This window comes from Phalacrocorax carbo, chromosome 7, assembly GCF_963921805.1.
Source record: "Phalacrocorax carbo chromosome 7, bPhaCar2.1, whole genome shotgun sequence".
NCBI classification, from domain to species: domain Eukaryota; kingdom Metazoa; phylum Chordata; class Aves; order Suliformes; family Phalacrocoracidae; genus Phalacrocorax; species Phalacrocorax carbo.
The window spans coordinates 39,886,607-39,901,700 of record NC_087519.1 but is presented as its reverse complement, the minus strand read 5'-3'; the positions used below and the strand labels follow the sequence as shown (position 1 = coordinate 39,901,700).

The 15,094-nt window shown below is 40.3% G+C and overlaps 1 protein-coding gene across 1 annotated transcript in view; it reads left to right on the top strand.

The window, feature by feature from the left end:
* The window catches only part of LOC104052155 (probable cation-transporting ATPase 13A4), a 42,815-nt gene that overhangs the window by 3,288 nt on the left and 24,433 nt on the right, over nt 1-15,094 (top strand). The window contains exons 2-11 of the mRNA XM_009513332.2: nt 4,499-4,672; nt 7,173-7,310; nt 9,532-9,602; nt 9,695-9,775; nt 10,653-10,722; nt 11,701-11,835; nt 12,247-12,319; nt 12,972-13,103; nt 13,986-14,156; nt 14,592-14,749. Coding sequence (XP_009511627.1) covers nt 4,499-4,672; nt 7,173-7,310; nt 9,532-9,602; nt 9,695-9,775; nt 10,653-10,722; nt 11,701-11,835; nt 12,247-12,319; nt 12,972-13,103; nt 13,986-14,156; nt 14,592-14,749 — 1,203 coding nt within the window. The remainder of the gene's footprint in view (nt 1-4,498; nt 4,673-7,172; nt 7,311-9,531; nt 9,603-9,694; nt 9,776-10,652; nt 10,723-11,700; nt 11,836-12,246; nt 12,320-12,971; nt 13,104-13,985; nt 14,157-14,591; nt 14,750-15,094) is intronic.

Here is a 15,094-nt window from a genome sequence, read left to right as displayed (position 1 = left end):
TACTTTGAGTTTGAAAAATTTAACTCTTAAAATTAAGATAGAATCTCAAAGGCACAATCTTGTTCCTATGGAATGACAGTGAATGTTGCTACTGGCTTCAGAGGGAACAGAAACCTCTGATGAAACAGGTTCTGGTTGGTAAGAATGAGTTTCAGTTATTAAATTCCTTGTGAATCTTAACCAGTCTTTCAAGTCTAATCCTATTATCTGTTATAGCAACAGGTTGTTTGTAATAGGGTACCTGGTGACTGGGTTGCCAGAAATATGATAGCTCACAGCCACTGTTTAGGCTCCTTGCTGGTAGGCAGGCCTTGTTTTCACCAAAGAAAAGGGTGCCTGAACTTGTTTGACTTTTGCATTTAAATTCTGCTGTGCAGATGACCTGGCAGTTACAGGCCATTTTTCTTTTAAATATAAGTAACAAAGACTTGCTGGACACTGGAGTGATAAGCCATTGTAAAAGCAGCTAAGACCCTTTTTTGGAATAAGCACATTTTCTGCCAACTGAGCAGGTCTGGCAGTTTTGTCTGTCCAATAATACATGGCCTCTCCCATGACCCCTCACTCACAAGTTAAACCATTTTGGTTTAGTCACTCTTCTGACTGTTGGGAGTCTTGAGAGGAAGGGGATATTAACAGATGAGGAAAAAACATTTTGCAATACACTACAATTTATTATAAATTATTCTACAGAGATGCGATGAGCCCTGCATACTAGCCTCTTTTGTAAACAGTGCTACCTCCTGTGAGATAATGAGAAGCCCTTTAGAATCTCACAGAAAGCTAATCTTAGCTTTATTTTCCACTATCTCTTGGGTGCCCTCAAGAACCCAGGTTATTTGGCCGCGTAATGTTATATATGCCAAATGCACACACTGAGCCCTAAAAACCTGCTCACGCAGTAGAAGAATTGTCAAAGTGCAAATCTGCATTCATCAGACCCGTCTTCAAAAGAAGCATGTCTGCATCAGCACAGCCTCTTTGTGCAGTGAAATACAACCTAGCAAAAGTTATCCTCTTTTCCTTAACAACATAAAACCAACCTGACAGACATGTTCTTACAGGTGACATCAACACCAGGATTTCTGCCAGCCCTGGAAGTATTGTTTGCCATAGTGGGCATGCATTTGCTTGGAGATCTTTGTAGTATAGGCCTAGTGAATGCTGAATAATCCTGAAAAATTTCCAAACCCTAATTACTGTAAGGCATTCACGTGGCTAGATAAACCTGCTGAGAAACCTGCGTCATGTGTTGCCTGTTCCCCCCTTCTTCGTACCCATTGTGGATACCTCTGTTGTGGGTCTAATATTCACCTCTTCTTTTGATAAGATAATGGCTTTGAGAATTCTTCTAAAGAATTTCACTGTTGACTTATTTGACAAGTGAGAAGTGTTTGTATTGTTTCTGTAAATATGTAAATAACATGGAGTTATTTACATACTAAACGTTTTTTTTTACGTATGCAGCATTCATTGCTATAGTCCTTTCACCTGAAGGCACAGGGTCAGGAAAAACGCCTCAACTTAACAGAACATTTTATTCTGAAGCTAAGTATTGAAAGGTTCCGGCCCAGGGAACTTTGGCATGAGTTAGGTTTGGAGCTCAGTCTATTTCCCTGCCTAGCTTTACTTCTGAATGATGTGGCTCGGTAACCTGCTCCAGACATTTCCAAACCATGTCTGTGGTTTCCAAACCATGTGCTGTGCTTTGGATTTAGATTACTGTTGCACGTCCAGATACAAAACAGCAGTTAGCATCTGATGTTTATTCTTTCCCAGCTTACTCCTTGTAGAGCTCCTGAACACTTGTATTCAGAAATGTCATGTTGATCAAGACACAAACCAACGAACCTGAACCAACACCTGTGTTTGTAGGGCAGAGTGTGCACTGGGTCAGAACAGCTTGAGGGTATCTATCTATCTGTCTGTCTGCCTGTCTATCTAAGGAAAGTCCCTTGTGAAAAGCAACAAGATCCAGCAGGCAGCATAGTGGATGGCCTGTGTTTTTTTCCCAGCTGAGCTGTTTTCCTTGTCTTCCTCTCTCCTAGTTTTCAAGATGAGGAATACTGATGCATGCTTTGTTTTGAGAAGTGTCTTGATATCTAAGGGATCAAACCATTTTTTTGAGGGGAAACTGTTCTGGAAAACAAAGGCCTGGAAACATATGCAGGCGTAAGGGGACTCAGATACATATTTTGATAAATAGGTGCATGGTTTCCTAGGCAGAGAAAGACGGAGTCTGCCTGAGCTCTAAGGCTATGTTGTCATATCAGGCTTGGGGAATAATTCAGCATTTCAGTGAAGAACACTGCCAACAGAAGATGATCCTAAATGACTGCCAGTCACATGCTGAATGCCCACCCTCTCCCTTCTTAATTGCATTAACTACAGCCTTATTGGCTTCTGAGACTTTGGGTGTAAGGCACAAAAGCTGGAAATTAAAGGAATGATTCACTGTCAGAAGCAAGATGCGCATGGCAGCAATCTTATTCTTCCCCACCCTGATATTCATGCCCATCCCAATTTGAAAATATTATTCCAGTTATTCCAGGTCTAGCCATTTACTGGAGGAAGTCCGAAGGCGCGTTCTTTTAACAGTTCTTCCCTTAGGCATCTCTGTCTCCTTGGGAGTTCCTTTGCCTTGCTGACAAGCTGTAAAGTCTGGATCCAAGCATCTGGATCTTGCCAGTAAGCCATTGCTGTGAACAGTAAGTTCACATTGTTCTGTGGTCTATTCTGTATTCTGGTGCTCACACCAATTTTGTAACATTTTTGTAAAGAATACAACTAGACAGAGGTAAGCAGAGAGCCCTTAACCTGTTTATAGGAGCATGTGAATATTAATAGCACATGACTGCCACACCAACTACCTTTTAGCAAGCCTGCCTATCTACTGTCCTCCATGAACTTCTTTCTATCTGCTGCAGAGTTGCCTTATTCTCTTGGGCTGCTCAGGGATTACAGAAGCCTTTGAAAATGCTGAGCGTGTGCATGTCAGGGTGGTATAAGCAGGTCCTGTGTAACGCAGGCCACTTCCCTGTGTAGTTTACTATACTTTTTCCCTACATTTGCCAATTTCTTCCTTTTAGACACCCCATGGAGATTACCTAGGAAGATAGAGTCTGTCTTCTGGAGAATGACATAGAGCAGGTAGGCCAAGGCAGTGTGTGGAATCACTGGGTAGGGCCTGTATTTCACATAACAAGCAAAGACACCAGCACAGAACCAGGAATTATGCATTACTCATCCTTCCAATTACACTGCCTTTCCTTCTCACCTTATGAATGGATCTTGCAATATCTGTGGCTGCAGATATCTGATCTTCAGAAGCAGATTGCACAATTGGTGCAGATATACTAGCAAGATGGAGATTGAGGAATCTTAACCCTTATGTTAGCAAATTCTCCTGGTCACCTGATGTAATTGGAGCCATACAATATCCCATCTTAGATCAGGGCTGGATCTCCTCTATAAATTCATTGTATACATTTCATTTCACATTTACCAAGTTCTTGCTAGCACTACTGAGAGGGAATTTGGCTGTGGTACCAAGACCTGGCAGCTCTTAAACTGTAATGCTGACAGTCATCTCTTTGAAGTTTTGGGCAAGTCACCTTACCTCGCTATAACAATTTCCCCAGCTTAAAAAATGGAATAATAATACCTACTCATACAGCTACAGTGAGTAGCTTCCTTGGCCCTCTGAACATGTAAAGCATTCTGCAGGTGTTTATTAGTTGATCTTAGTAACAATTATTATTATTATTTTGGGATGTTAGGGCAATGGCACATTGGCAAGGTCCAAAATCCCCATACTGGAGCTGTCATGGAAGATGGTACCAGCCTTACAAAGGCTGTGTGTGTGCTGAGTTATGCAAAGCATCTCCGGCTGGTGCAGCCACACAGTGTCATTCATGACCATGCAGAGAGACTAGCTGAGTCTCTGAAGTATAGGTGCATTAATGCAGACTTACTGCTATGGCAAAAGAGCAGTAGTGCTTCTGATTCTGAAGCAGGCACTGTCCTAGTTCCTGCAGTGGGTCTGCACCACTCTCCATCCCCTAGTGCAGGCGTACTCAAGTTCTTCAGCTGTCTCATCCAGGGATCTTAAAAAAGCTGACCAGGCAAATCTGTGTTCCTGACTTGGGGCCTAAAGATCAGGACCTCTATGTTTTGATATCCTTCCAACTCATGCACGCACATAAGTGTCTCATGATGAGTTTCATAACTACATAAAACAATTTTAGAGGGTTGGACAGACTACAGCAATCTAGATTTTGTGAAGGTGGCTGAAAACTTACGTGGAACATGCAAAATTTTTTTCTAGTCATGTTTAGGACACATAAAGAAGCCAAATACAAGTTATCTGACTTGTTTTTTTCACAATACCATAACAGACAGTACCTACGGGAGAGCAGTGGATGATGGGAAAGTGTAGGATTCCAGGCATTTCTTTAAGAGGAATAGTAATGATTTTTAACTTGTCTTTGCTGTACAGGAGATTTTTGGCTACAAAACCCAAGGCTGCCGAAAGGCCTTGTGCGTTGCTGGATACATCTTGTCCTGTGGGGCTCTGCTGCTGCTGTTTTACTGGAAGCCAGAGTGGGATGTGTGGGCGAACTGCATCCGCTGCAGCTTGGAAGAAGCAGACATTGTTCTGCTCAGAACAACAGTAGGTGCCTACTTTAATCTTTAAATTAGCCCCTAATGTGTAGTTAATTGGAAGGAATCCAGTTAGCTGAAATCTCATACATTGCTGGTGTCCTGCAATAATATGTTTACCAGCATTGATCTAAAGAACTCTCAAGTATTCTACAAATTATGTGTAAGGTGATGATTGGAATGGAAGGTAACAGCTGATGAGACAACAAGCTGAAAAAAACTGGGGTGAAAAATACTAGTATCTGTGGTTTCAAGACTGTGTTATTTGCTCTTAGTCCTTCCTCCTCCCGTCCACCATCTCTGTGCTTTCTACATTGCAAGTCTGTGCTCCAGATTCTAAAACACCTGCTTGGTTGGCAGTGTCCAGCAGATCCTTTTTTCCCTCACTTGGCTGTCCTGGTGAAGCTGCCCCTCTCTGCCAAAATTTAGCCAGTGGGCCAAACCAAACGTTTGTCTAGCTCTGTCCCCTCCAATGTCCAACAGTGTGTGATCAAAATAAGGAAGAGGGCAAGCTTAGACTGCTTGTTTTCTTGACTGTATGTTTCCATTTTCCATCAGCCCTTCCCCATGTCCAATAAGCCTGCAGTCCTGCGGTTAATGCTTTCAGGGGTGTTATGTTTTGCTGGTAGTTTCCTAATACAGATTTCTATGTTTTGAGGACTGTACTGAAGCACTGCAACATACAGAAACCCTGATTTAATTTCATGGAAGCTACTGCAACACTAAAAGAAGCAAACTGAGACTTGACTCTGAATCCCAGTTGAGCCTGAATACTCCAGGAGCTGGTGGGGTTGGTTTACTTCCAAAAGTTTGATTTGTTCTGCTTCAGAGATCCCTGAACAATGGCATTTGCAAAATGTGCAATTCCAAAATGGATCACTTGCTACCACTGTATTTGAGCTGCCTTCTTAAATGAGCAGAGCAGCATGCAGTTAAAATCTTGGGTTTTGAAAATCACAAATCTGCCTGTTGAATATTTTATATTGAACAATCTGCATCCTAATAGGCTGAGGGGGTGTATTTTTTTAAGAAGTAGTATATTAGGTTTAATCTCCCTTTTTAATCTTCAGTTCAGTTTGAATTTTTAATTACCTATTCTTGGGTGTCATTTTAAAAGGATTTGCCATGCCAAGCACTTCTCAAATTAGTTTTTAAATGATCCTTTATAGAATTAAACTGAATTGAATCATACTGTACATTCTTTTTATCTGGAAGCTCTCTCAAAGTATGCTCTGGGTATTTGACAATTTCAGATTTCCTTCGTGGTTCTTTGTATTAAAATTACAATTTTGTTTTTTTTTCCCTACATTCTGATTATGTCAGTTCTCAAATGTGATGGCTACTGCTAATGAGGATACAAGTAATCCCATCAGCTTGATCCTTGGAATTCTCTTTTGCTTCACATAAAACCTTCATTCATAATTCATCATCATCTCTGCAATTGCAATAGGAAAGCCTATTAACTCACTTTTGTTTTTGAATTTTGACTCACTTTAGTTCAAATAATGAGCACCTGTGTTATTCACTGCCTCCCATCTCAATCTGCATCCCAATGTCTACTAATTCTGAAATTTAAATTAAAGATAAATATCGGAAAATAAATGTTATTCTACTCAAAATACCAGTTTAATAAGAAAAGTGCACAAATAAATAAGATATAAACATTATTAAAGTTCTTTTTTGAACCCTTTTATTATTCAGAAGGTTATTATTTGGTACAGAATCTTTTTTTTCTGTTGTAATTTCCAAATAAAGTTTAATAACTCTGCTTTCAGAACCTGGCTGGCTGAGGTAATCAGCTTTTTCCATCTGCCAAACTGCTCACACACTGAATATGAAATAGAAGTCAGTCTCATAGTTGGCTGTAATGCATGTGGTTCCATGTTCGGGACTGAAACTTAACATGAGGGTACTTATTACAGTAGTTGCTCTAATCTCTAAGACTCTACTACCAACACTAGTTATCATGCAGTTCCAATGTTGAACTTACTGTATAAAAAATAGCAAGATCATTAACTCAGTTTGTGGTAGAAGCTTGTTTAAGGTGCCATAAGGGAGGCATGGTGCTAACACACTTGTTCCAATGAAGTGTTAACACTGGAATCACTGTGAAAAGGCATTGACACTAAACATCCATTTTGCAGTACAGTGCTATGTTCCTTTTGATCTTCCCTTTACAATATGGTCACTGCATCTGAGACTGTCCTGTACTGTTTGCCTGTCCTAGACCGTGACCTGGGTGTTCCCATTCTATCCTTATCAGCCAAGCACTAGACCTGTGGTCAGTGAATTATTTGCCGTACTCACATTTTTATGGGACTGTGGTTCCACTCCCATTCTGCTGATTTATCTATTAGTCACAGGTGCTGGGAGGTCGCTGTTGGTTAGTTCTTTAAAAAAGCTGGAACAGTACTCTAGAAAGGCCTACTGAAATCATTCACTCCAAGGTGATAGTGAATTTGTTCTGATTTTGAGGGAAATTGTGATATTTCTCTTATATATTAATTTAGGATGAATTTCGGATTTATTCGCGTAAGACTGTGACATGGATCTCTGTGTCTGCACTTATCAAAAGTAGATCCGATTATCCAGCCACTGCTGAAGAAGACTCAATCATCAGCAAAGCCATAATGAAGCCAAGTTTGCAAGTAAGTGAAGTATTCCCTGCAGCATCTGGGAGATGGTGGCAAATACCAGCCATGCTTCATAGAGTGAAAGTGAGCTGTGACAAATATCCAGCTAAGAAACTTGCAGCTTGATGAACATAGTGAGCTGTGGAAGAACAAGCTAGAGATTTTGTAGAACTGTACTCACCTCTGTAAAAATCGTCTCTTACTCCAAGGTGGGTTATGAGAAAAGAATCCTCTCTACTCCTGAGAGAAGACCTACATTGTAAGTAGGAGAGCTCCAAGACACTGGTGTTGGTAGTGAAGAATCAGAGTTCTAAATCAAAAACTCATTCCTGGCCTACGAATCAAGGAATTTAGGGGTGGCTGTGTCTGAAAGGAAACTGTGAGGAACCGAACATCACAGCTCCCACGGTAACATGAAAACACGGATGAATGGAGCTGAAGGGGAGTAGAATAGAAAAGTGCCTAGGCTGAGCTGCATCAATATTTCCAAAAATGTTTCATGAAGGTGACTCTGAAACACATTTTGCTTTCTTGCCTTTGTACGCAACAATTTGTGCTTTGAATTACTTTTGCTGGAGTCGGGTCTTGCACTGTTTACTGTTCCTGCAAAAATGTATCCTGGTCTCTGCCGGTTCCATGGCTCTGAGATCCCAGTGAGGCACTGGGGAGAAAGTAGATGATTAAATGATCCAAGCAGATTGCAAGGTCCCTCAAGAGTTGAGTAAATATAATTATCCCCATTTTAGAACGAGTACCAGACAGTTCAGTTATATGTCTTGCTTAGCATTACACATTAAATTGGTGTAAGCAATAGGAATGCAATGGTACATTTGCTAATATCTGGCTCTTGATTATAGATACTAGATCACTGCACTGGACAACCCATAAAAGAGATATATTTCCTTCCAGGAAATAAATTTCTAACTTACTAGCATTTATTTTTGTACCTACAGCAATTTTTAGTAGATATTTTCATTATAAACCTAACTTTAGCTGAGCGAAGCTGTTGCTATTACTGCTGTTTTGTATGGGCATATATTAATGTACATGAGAAAGTCTAGTGCTGGCTAGTTTAATCATCTGGCACAGTATGAAAGTGAAGACTGGCTTGTAACATTCTTCAGAGGATCGAATTAGTAACATAAAAAAGCCCAGTATAGCCCTCAAATAATAGGCCCTTTGAATAACACTTTCATATCAATCAAAACAACTAGATGGAAAAGAACAGATTTCAAAGCAGCAAAGAGCAAACAGTTTAATCCATTAGCAATTCAAAAGCCCCTACTTATACGTCAGTTATAAAACCTGTTTGCTGTTTAAGCTACCTAAGTCCACAGAGTAATGTGTAGTGCCTGAAAGCTCTCCAAGGACCTGTTCTGTCACTCTCTTGAGTCCCTCATTTCCCACTCCAGTTTTTAGCATTGCAAATATTATAGCTCCTATTGCACAAAATCCTAACTGCAGACCTTTTGTTAGATTAATGGCTGTGGTTATAGCTCCATTTTGAGGCAGTGTATGAGTTGAGTATAGATTTCATTGGCCTATAATAATGCTTATTGCACTGGGTAGGGAGAGTCCCCTGAAGCTGATTTCTGTATTACTTACGCATATAGGTATATAGCCTTGCCTTCTTCCAGCTGATATGAAGTGCCATTATTCTAATAGGCTTCACTATTTTTGCACAGTACAGGACAGACTGCTTTTTCAAGTTATAAATGGCAGCGTATGTTCCTAATGGGTAACTGCTCTGCAAGGGCTTAGCTTTAGCAGTGACTCAGGAAGTATCCTGGGATGGCCTTTCTTGTCTATTGGCACCTCTTCAGCTGAAGAACTCGGTACCATGCCTGCAAAATGCCCAAAGCCCCGCTTTCCTCAAGGCCAGACAGAAGATAAGGGTGTTGTTGACCGAAGCTGACAACTGCCTGTGTACCCACCACTGCATCAGTGATCTGTTCCCTTCGTTCTGTGAAATGAGAGTGAGGGCTGTAATGCTGTTTTGTACTCGCTTGACCTGTAAAGTTTACTGGAACCTGCACTGAGTTGGGGATCTGACTCTATAACGTAACTAGGGAGTTAGTGGATGCATTCCTGTCTTCTCTCCCTCCCTGTCCCCCATATAATTTGCTCTATCTGTCCTTAACCCCAGTGAGGATGCCTAGCTGCGATCTGTGAGCAGGCCTGGGAGTATTTTTGTTTGCTGTGTTGCATATATTGTTGTCCCTGTTTTGTTTTACAGGTGAAAAGTATCCAAGTACAAAAAATCCGCTATGTCTGGAATATCTCTGCAAAACAGTTCCAGAAAGTTGGGTGAGTTCAATGCCCTTGTTACACAAGGCTCTGAGGAAGTCAGGCTTCTTTGTGAATAATGTCCTGAGGAAAACATTCTCTTTATATTTTAGAGCCCTAGAAGACCACCACACTTGCTCAGCTATACATGCCAAATTTGGTTCTGGTCTCACCTGCAATGAACGGAATGTCAGGTACAAGTTTTAAAACATGAGTACTTAATATATGGATCTCAGAGAGATGCAAATTCACTGGTGTTGATGCGCTTTCCTTGACTTTCTTGTGTATCCATTAATATGCACATAATTTTAAATGAAATGGCCATGCATGAAAAATTGAACAAAAAGGGCTAGAGAATGTTGTGTATTCCTTGTCAAAGTTTTTGAAATGTCCCAGTATTCATCACTGTTATTGTTCTCAATCAGGGAATAACTATGTCTTGTAACTAACTCTAAGGAGTTCTTATTTGGAGTAAAAGAAAGTCTCCATGAGATGGTGCAGATGAGTTGTATGTGTGCTTCTTCAGTGGGGCTCCATGTAGTTGTACTGAACTTCTAAATCAATTAGCTCTTAGTCATTTAGTTTATTCTCATGAACTACTGTATCATTAGACAATTTACAGAACAGGTATTCCTGAAACTGCTACATAAAGAAATGACCTTCAGTTGATTAAATACTGAAAATCCAGCTCCTGACCTTAACTTGTGTTGAATCTTACATTCAAATCACCCTTAACTTTATGCAGAACTATTTGGTTTTAGTTAATTTAGTTTTAGGTGCAGAATCCTTTTGTTTATGGTGCTTCAAAGGAATTTTTGTGTGATGGGAACATTTACCTAAAAGGCTGTGTTACCTCTTGTCTGTTTACGTGGGTTTCACTGGTACAGTCACCTGTTCTGACAGAAGTACTCTAGGGGCATTCAATTTTTTATCTTTTTCTTGGCGAAAGATCCTCACAGCCTTTAAACTGGGATCAATACAATCTCTCGGGACTATTGGAAGCTGCAGCTTCTTGAGTGAGCTACATTGTTGCTATTTTACCTGCAAGTGATACATCTTTATCCCATACAGGAGAGTTATATGTGGGCCAAACACTATTGATGTTCCAGTGATCCCTATTTGGAAACTACTCATCAAAGAGGTTAAGCATTTCTGTTGCTTTTATTGTGGGCTATTTGGGGAGGCAGAGTGTGCATATAGAATATAAGGGAGTCTATGTCTGAATTACCCTCCCAGTACTCACTCATCAAAAACACTCCTTTTTCAAATCCTGTTTAAAGCCGTTCCATGAAATCACCATAAATTAATTTATTCTCCATTGTTCCCCATGCCTTTATGGCTGCTTGGTATTTGCATGTATCTGTGTCCTGGGAGCTCATTCTGTTGGCCTTAGAAGGGTCAGTGAATGTTTACAAGCTGCACTGGAAATCAAACCTTCCAGGCAAAGGGTTTCTCTTAATCAGCAGAGACTAAATGAAGAGCAGTAGCTGGTATATGCCCACAGCTGCAGAGAGATCTGATGAGCTCATGGCTCTGGGCGCAACACCATGGAAAGCACCAGTATCTTTTCCAGACAGGAACTGGCTATATGTGGCCTAAACAGAATGTTTATGGAGATGTGCCAGTGCTATGTGAGCTCCATCCTCATGGCACAACCTGCTCTTCTCTCACATTTGTTACATTTCTTGTAAAGAAGCAAGCAAAAAAAGGTTCGTGCCGAGCCACTCACATCTCAGATAACATCCTATTGGTCCAGATTATGTGGCCATTCTGCCAGATGGAGATGGTCCAATCTGATTAGACTGAAGCCACTGCTACCAAATTAATAAGGGGGTTGGGAGACACAGCTTTTAAATAATGGAGTAATAATTGTTTTATTTTTTATAAAAGAAGATAAAATAATATATAATATTGTATGACTGTATGTGTATATATACATACATTCATATGTATAAATATATAATATAATAAAAATTATTTTTTATAAAAAATTAAAGACTTTATATAATGGAATAAAATAGCTTTTATTACAGCCCATTTCTAACAGGACGGACTGTCTGGGTATACTGGAGCCATTTAAATGTGGCCAGCTCTTTAATATTGCCCTCTCTCCAAACAGGTCTTAAATCCATTTTACGTGTTCCAGCTGTTCAGTGTATGTCTGTGGTTTGCTGAAGATTACATGGAGTATGCCACTGCCATCATAATCATGTCTCTCCTCTCGATTTTTTTGACTGTATATGATCTTAGACAGGTGAGACACCTCACCTTTTTTCACAAGACAGGTTTATTTCTAATGCCTGGGAAAGGCCAGGATGTTAAAACATGCACACGTACAGTGCTATGAGAGTTACTCAGAGGTTAAGTCTCCTGACATTCTGTAGTAGCAGGCGCAATGGCCTGGCCTCCTAGTCATCATAATCTCTGTGTGGTTCTTTACCCACATCCTCCCTTCCCCATTCCAGTGCTTTGCTTTGTAACCTTTCGTTACACCTTCTCTGTAATTAGGGTTGGGAATTTCTTTCTCTGTATGATTGTATAGTTCCTGTCAGGGCCAGACCCCAGTTTATGAGGGCTCTCATAACCACAAATAACAAAAGGGAATAATTGTTAATGGATGAATTGCATCATGTAACACTTTTGTGTGTTCTCCTTTAATTTATAGCAATCGGTTAAACTGCACAGACTGGTTGAGTCTCATAACAACGTCATGGTCACAGTCTGCAGAAATAAGGAAGGTGACTCCTCCTCACTTCTTTCTTCAATGTGTTCTGTTTCTATAGCAATTTATATCAAGCCCAAGAATGCAGATTATCAAATTCCTTCTAAAGCAGTTTCCTCTTCTGTTTGTCAGCTCGATTAACTAGCTTCTGCAGATTAGATTAATTTGACGTAGAAGTATGTTGTGGCACATCAATCATATTCATAACTGTTTGAGAGCAGCCTTAGCAAAAAATTATCAGGAAAACCATGTCATTTTTCTTAAAGCAGTGCTGACAAAGCCAGCCACGTAGTCATTAAATGGCTGTGAGTCCACCTAATTGATCCATGCAAAGTCTGTTCATTGCCATGGTATTTAGAACACAATCCAAAAAGACGGAGTCAAACTAAGAAACAAAGAACCAAGCTTCTTCAGTTAGGTCAGTGCATTGGGACAATAACCATTGGTTGGGCTCCTGGGAAGATAGGAAGGAATTCTGCAGTTCGAACTGATGCCTAGGCTTTTCTAAATATTGGAGGTTGTATTTTCAGGTCCTACTTGTGGTCCTATATTTATCAGCCATTATAAAAAAAGTAAGAATCTATTCAGCAGGCAGTTCCTTGTATTTTTTTCCCCTTACCACAGAGAAATATACGAAGCACAAAGTTTTCATCACATGTCCCCTACAGGTTTCCAAGAGCTGGAATCACACCATCTTGTTCCTGGAGATATGCTGGTTTTGAAAGAGGACAAAACCCTTTTGCCTTGTGATGCCATCCTGATCAGTGGGCAGTGCATTGTAAATGAAAGCATGCTGACAGGTACAGCTCATTGCTCCCAGGTTTACCATCAAAACACCGTCATAGCCCTATGGCTTCAGCCAGTGACACAGATCATGGAGTGTTATCATGTATCACCCTTATTATGAGATAGTCCATAGCTAGCCTAGAAGGGGATTCTTTCAGGTGTTTGCTATAATAAAGACTGAATTGTAGTTAGCCCCAGCTTATCCAAATAGACAAGATGGTGCAGATGTTCATAGTCCTGTTTCTTGTCTTTAAATTTGGTCCTGGTCTGAATCAAACTGAAACTCACAGTTCTGAAATTTCATGTAAATGAGAAATTCCAGAAACCCCTTTCATTTAGAAAGCTTCAGCTGCCAGAAAATATCTCTTCTGCTTCTCCTTAGTGTGTCTGCTCTGACATAAATAGGATATTTGTCAGCTGTCAAGCGTTGAGCTAAAGGCTCTCCTATTTACTAGGAAGGGGAAATAGGGAATGTTATGTTTAATCTGCCTAAGGGAGTAGTGTAGTGACCTGCACATGAGATTAAAACTAGGTAAACAACTTGTGGCCATCGACTTGAGTCATGTAACACCAGTTCAGTTCTCTTTTCAAGTCTGTATATCTACAGCCAGGGTTTGGAGTCCTTGGACTGCTTTTAGTCCTCAGACTTACACGAAGCAGTTGTACTGACGCAAAGGAGAGCTTTTCACTGGCAGAGTCTGTGTGCTTTCTAGGCTTCAAACTCTTATTTACTCTGGAGAAGTTAGAATTTAAAAGTAACATTCCTTTAAAATGGTTGTTCTAGTAAATACCTTTAACTTACCGTCTAGTTGTCTAGATACTGTACTTATTTGAAAATCAACAGGCTGGTTTTAAAGTGTACTGCAGTTTTTCTCATCTGAGCTAATCTTCCCTAGGAGAAAGTATTCCAGTAATGAAGACCCACTTACCCCAAGCTGATAACTTCAAGCCCTGGAGAATGTACTGTGCAGAGGATTACAAAAAACACATCCTTTTCTGTGGAACAGAGGTCATACAGACCAAGGCAGATGACAGAGGAGTAGTGAAAGCTGTGGTGCTGCGGACTGGTCAGTCAACGCTTTGTCTGCTTTTCCTTTCGTGCTGTTTTTTACTGGAACAACCTGACTTAATATGCCCAGTCACATTAAGTTGAAGGCGTTAATCCAAATTCACAACAGTCAGATGGAGAATCGAAATACTGGGCTGGGCTAAGCTATTATGTGTTGTTTTCATTTTCTTGGCATAACTTTTACAAAAAACATTACCATATGATTACAAAGAAGAATTTTGCTTTGCTTCTGAGACATTGAAAAAATCCTCCTCCTTAAGACAAAAGTAGCTTTTTCCTGTATTTTGCAGAGTAGGTCACGTACACTAAATGAAAGATCTGGGCCTTATTTCTTAAGTTACAGAAATGACAAGTCATTTTGAAGCCCTTCATTCTTTGTAGAGAACTTTTGGAAGTATTTTCCCCTTAGAATGATTTTAGTTTGTCTTTCCAGGTTTCAATACAGCCAAAGGGGATCTGATAAGGTCCATTCTCTACCCTAAACCCATGAACTTCAGGCTGTACAGAGATGCCCTCAGGTTCCTGATGTGCCTTGTAGCATTTGCAGCCATTGGAATGATCTACACAGTGTGTGTATTTGCACTTAATGGGGTGAGTTACTAAATGCAGGAGAAATGGTCACACCCAGTTTCAAGAGACTTGAAACTTGAGTGGCTTCATATACATTTATATATAAAAATATGGTCCTTGTCACTCTCCTCTTTGCCTTAGAATATGAGGCCATTTTACAATGTAATTGAATTTGTGACAGTACATAAGCTCTCATACATTCAATTCCAAGGTGCCAAAACCCACTGTTTCCCAAGTCATTTATTCTGAGGTTTTAGCAAATCCTGTGCAAGCCCTGCATGTCTAATCAGGAGCCTTCTGTACACCGGCTGCCTCTGTTTGTGTGTTGCCTGCCCTGTGCTTGCTGATACATGTAATTATCACTGA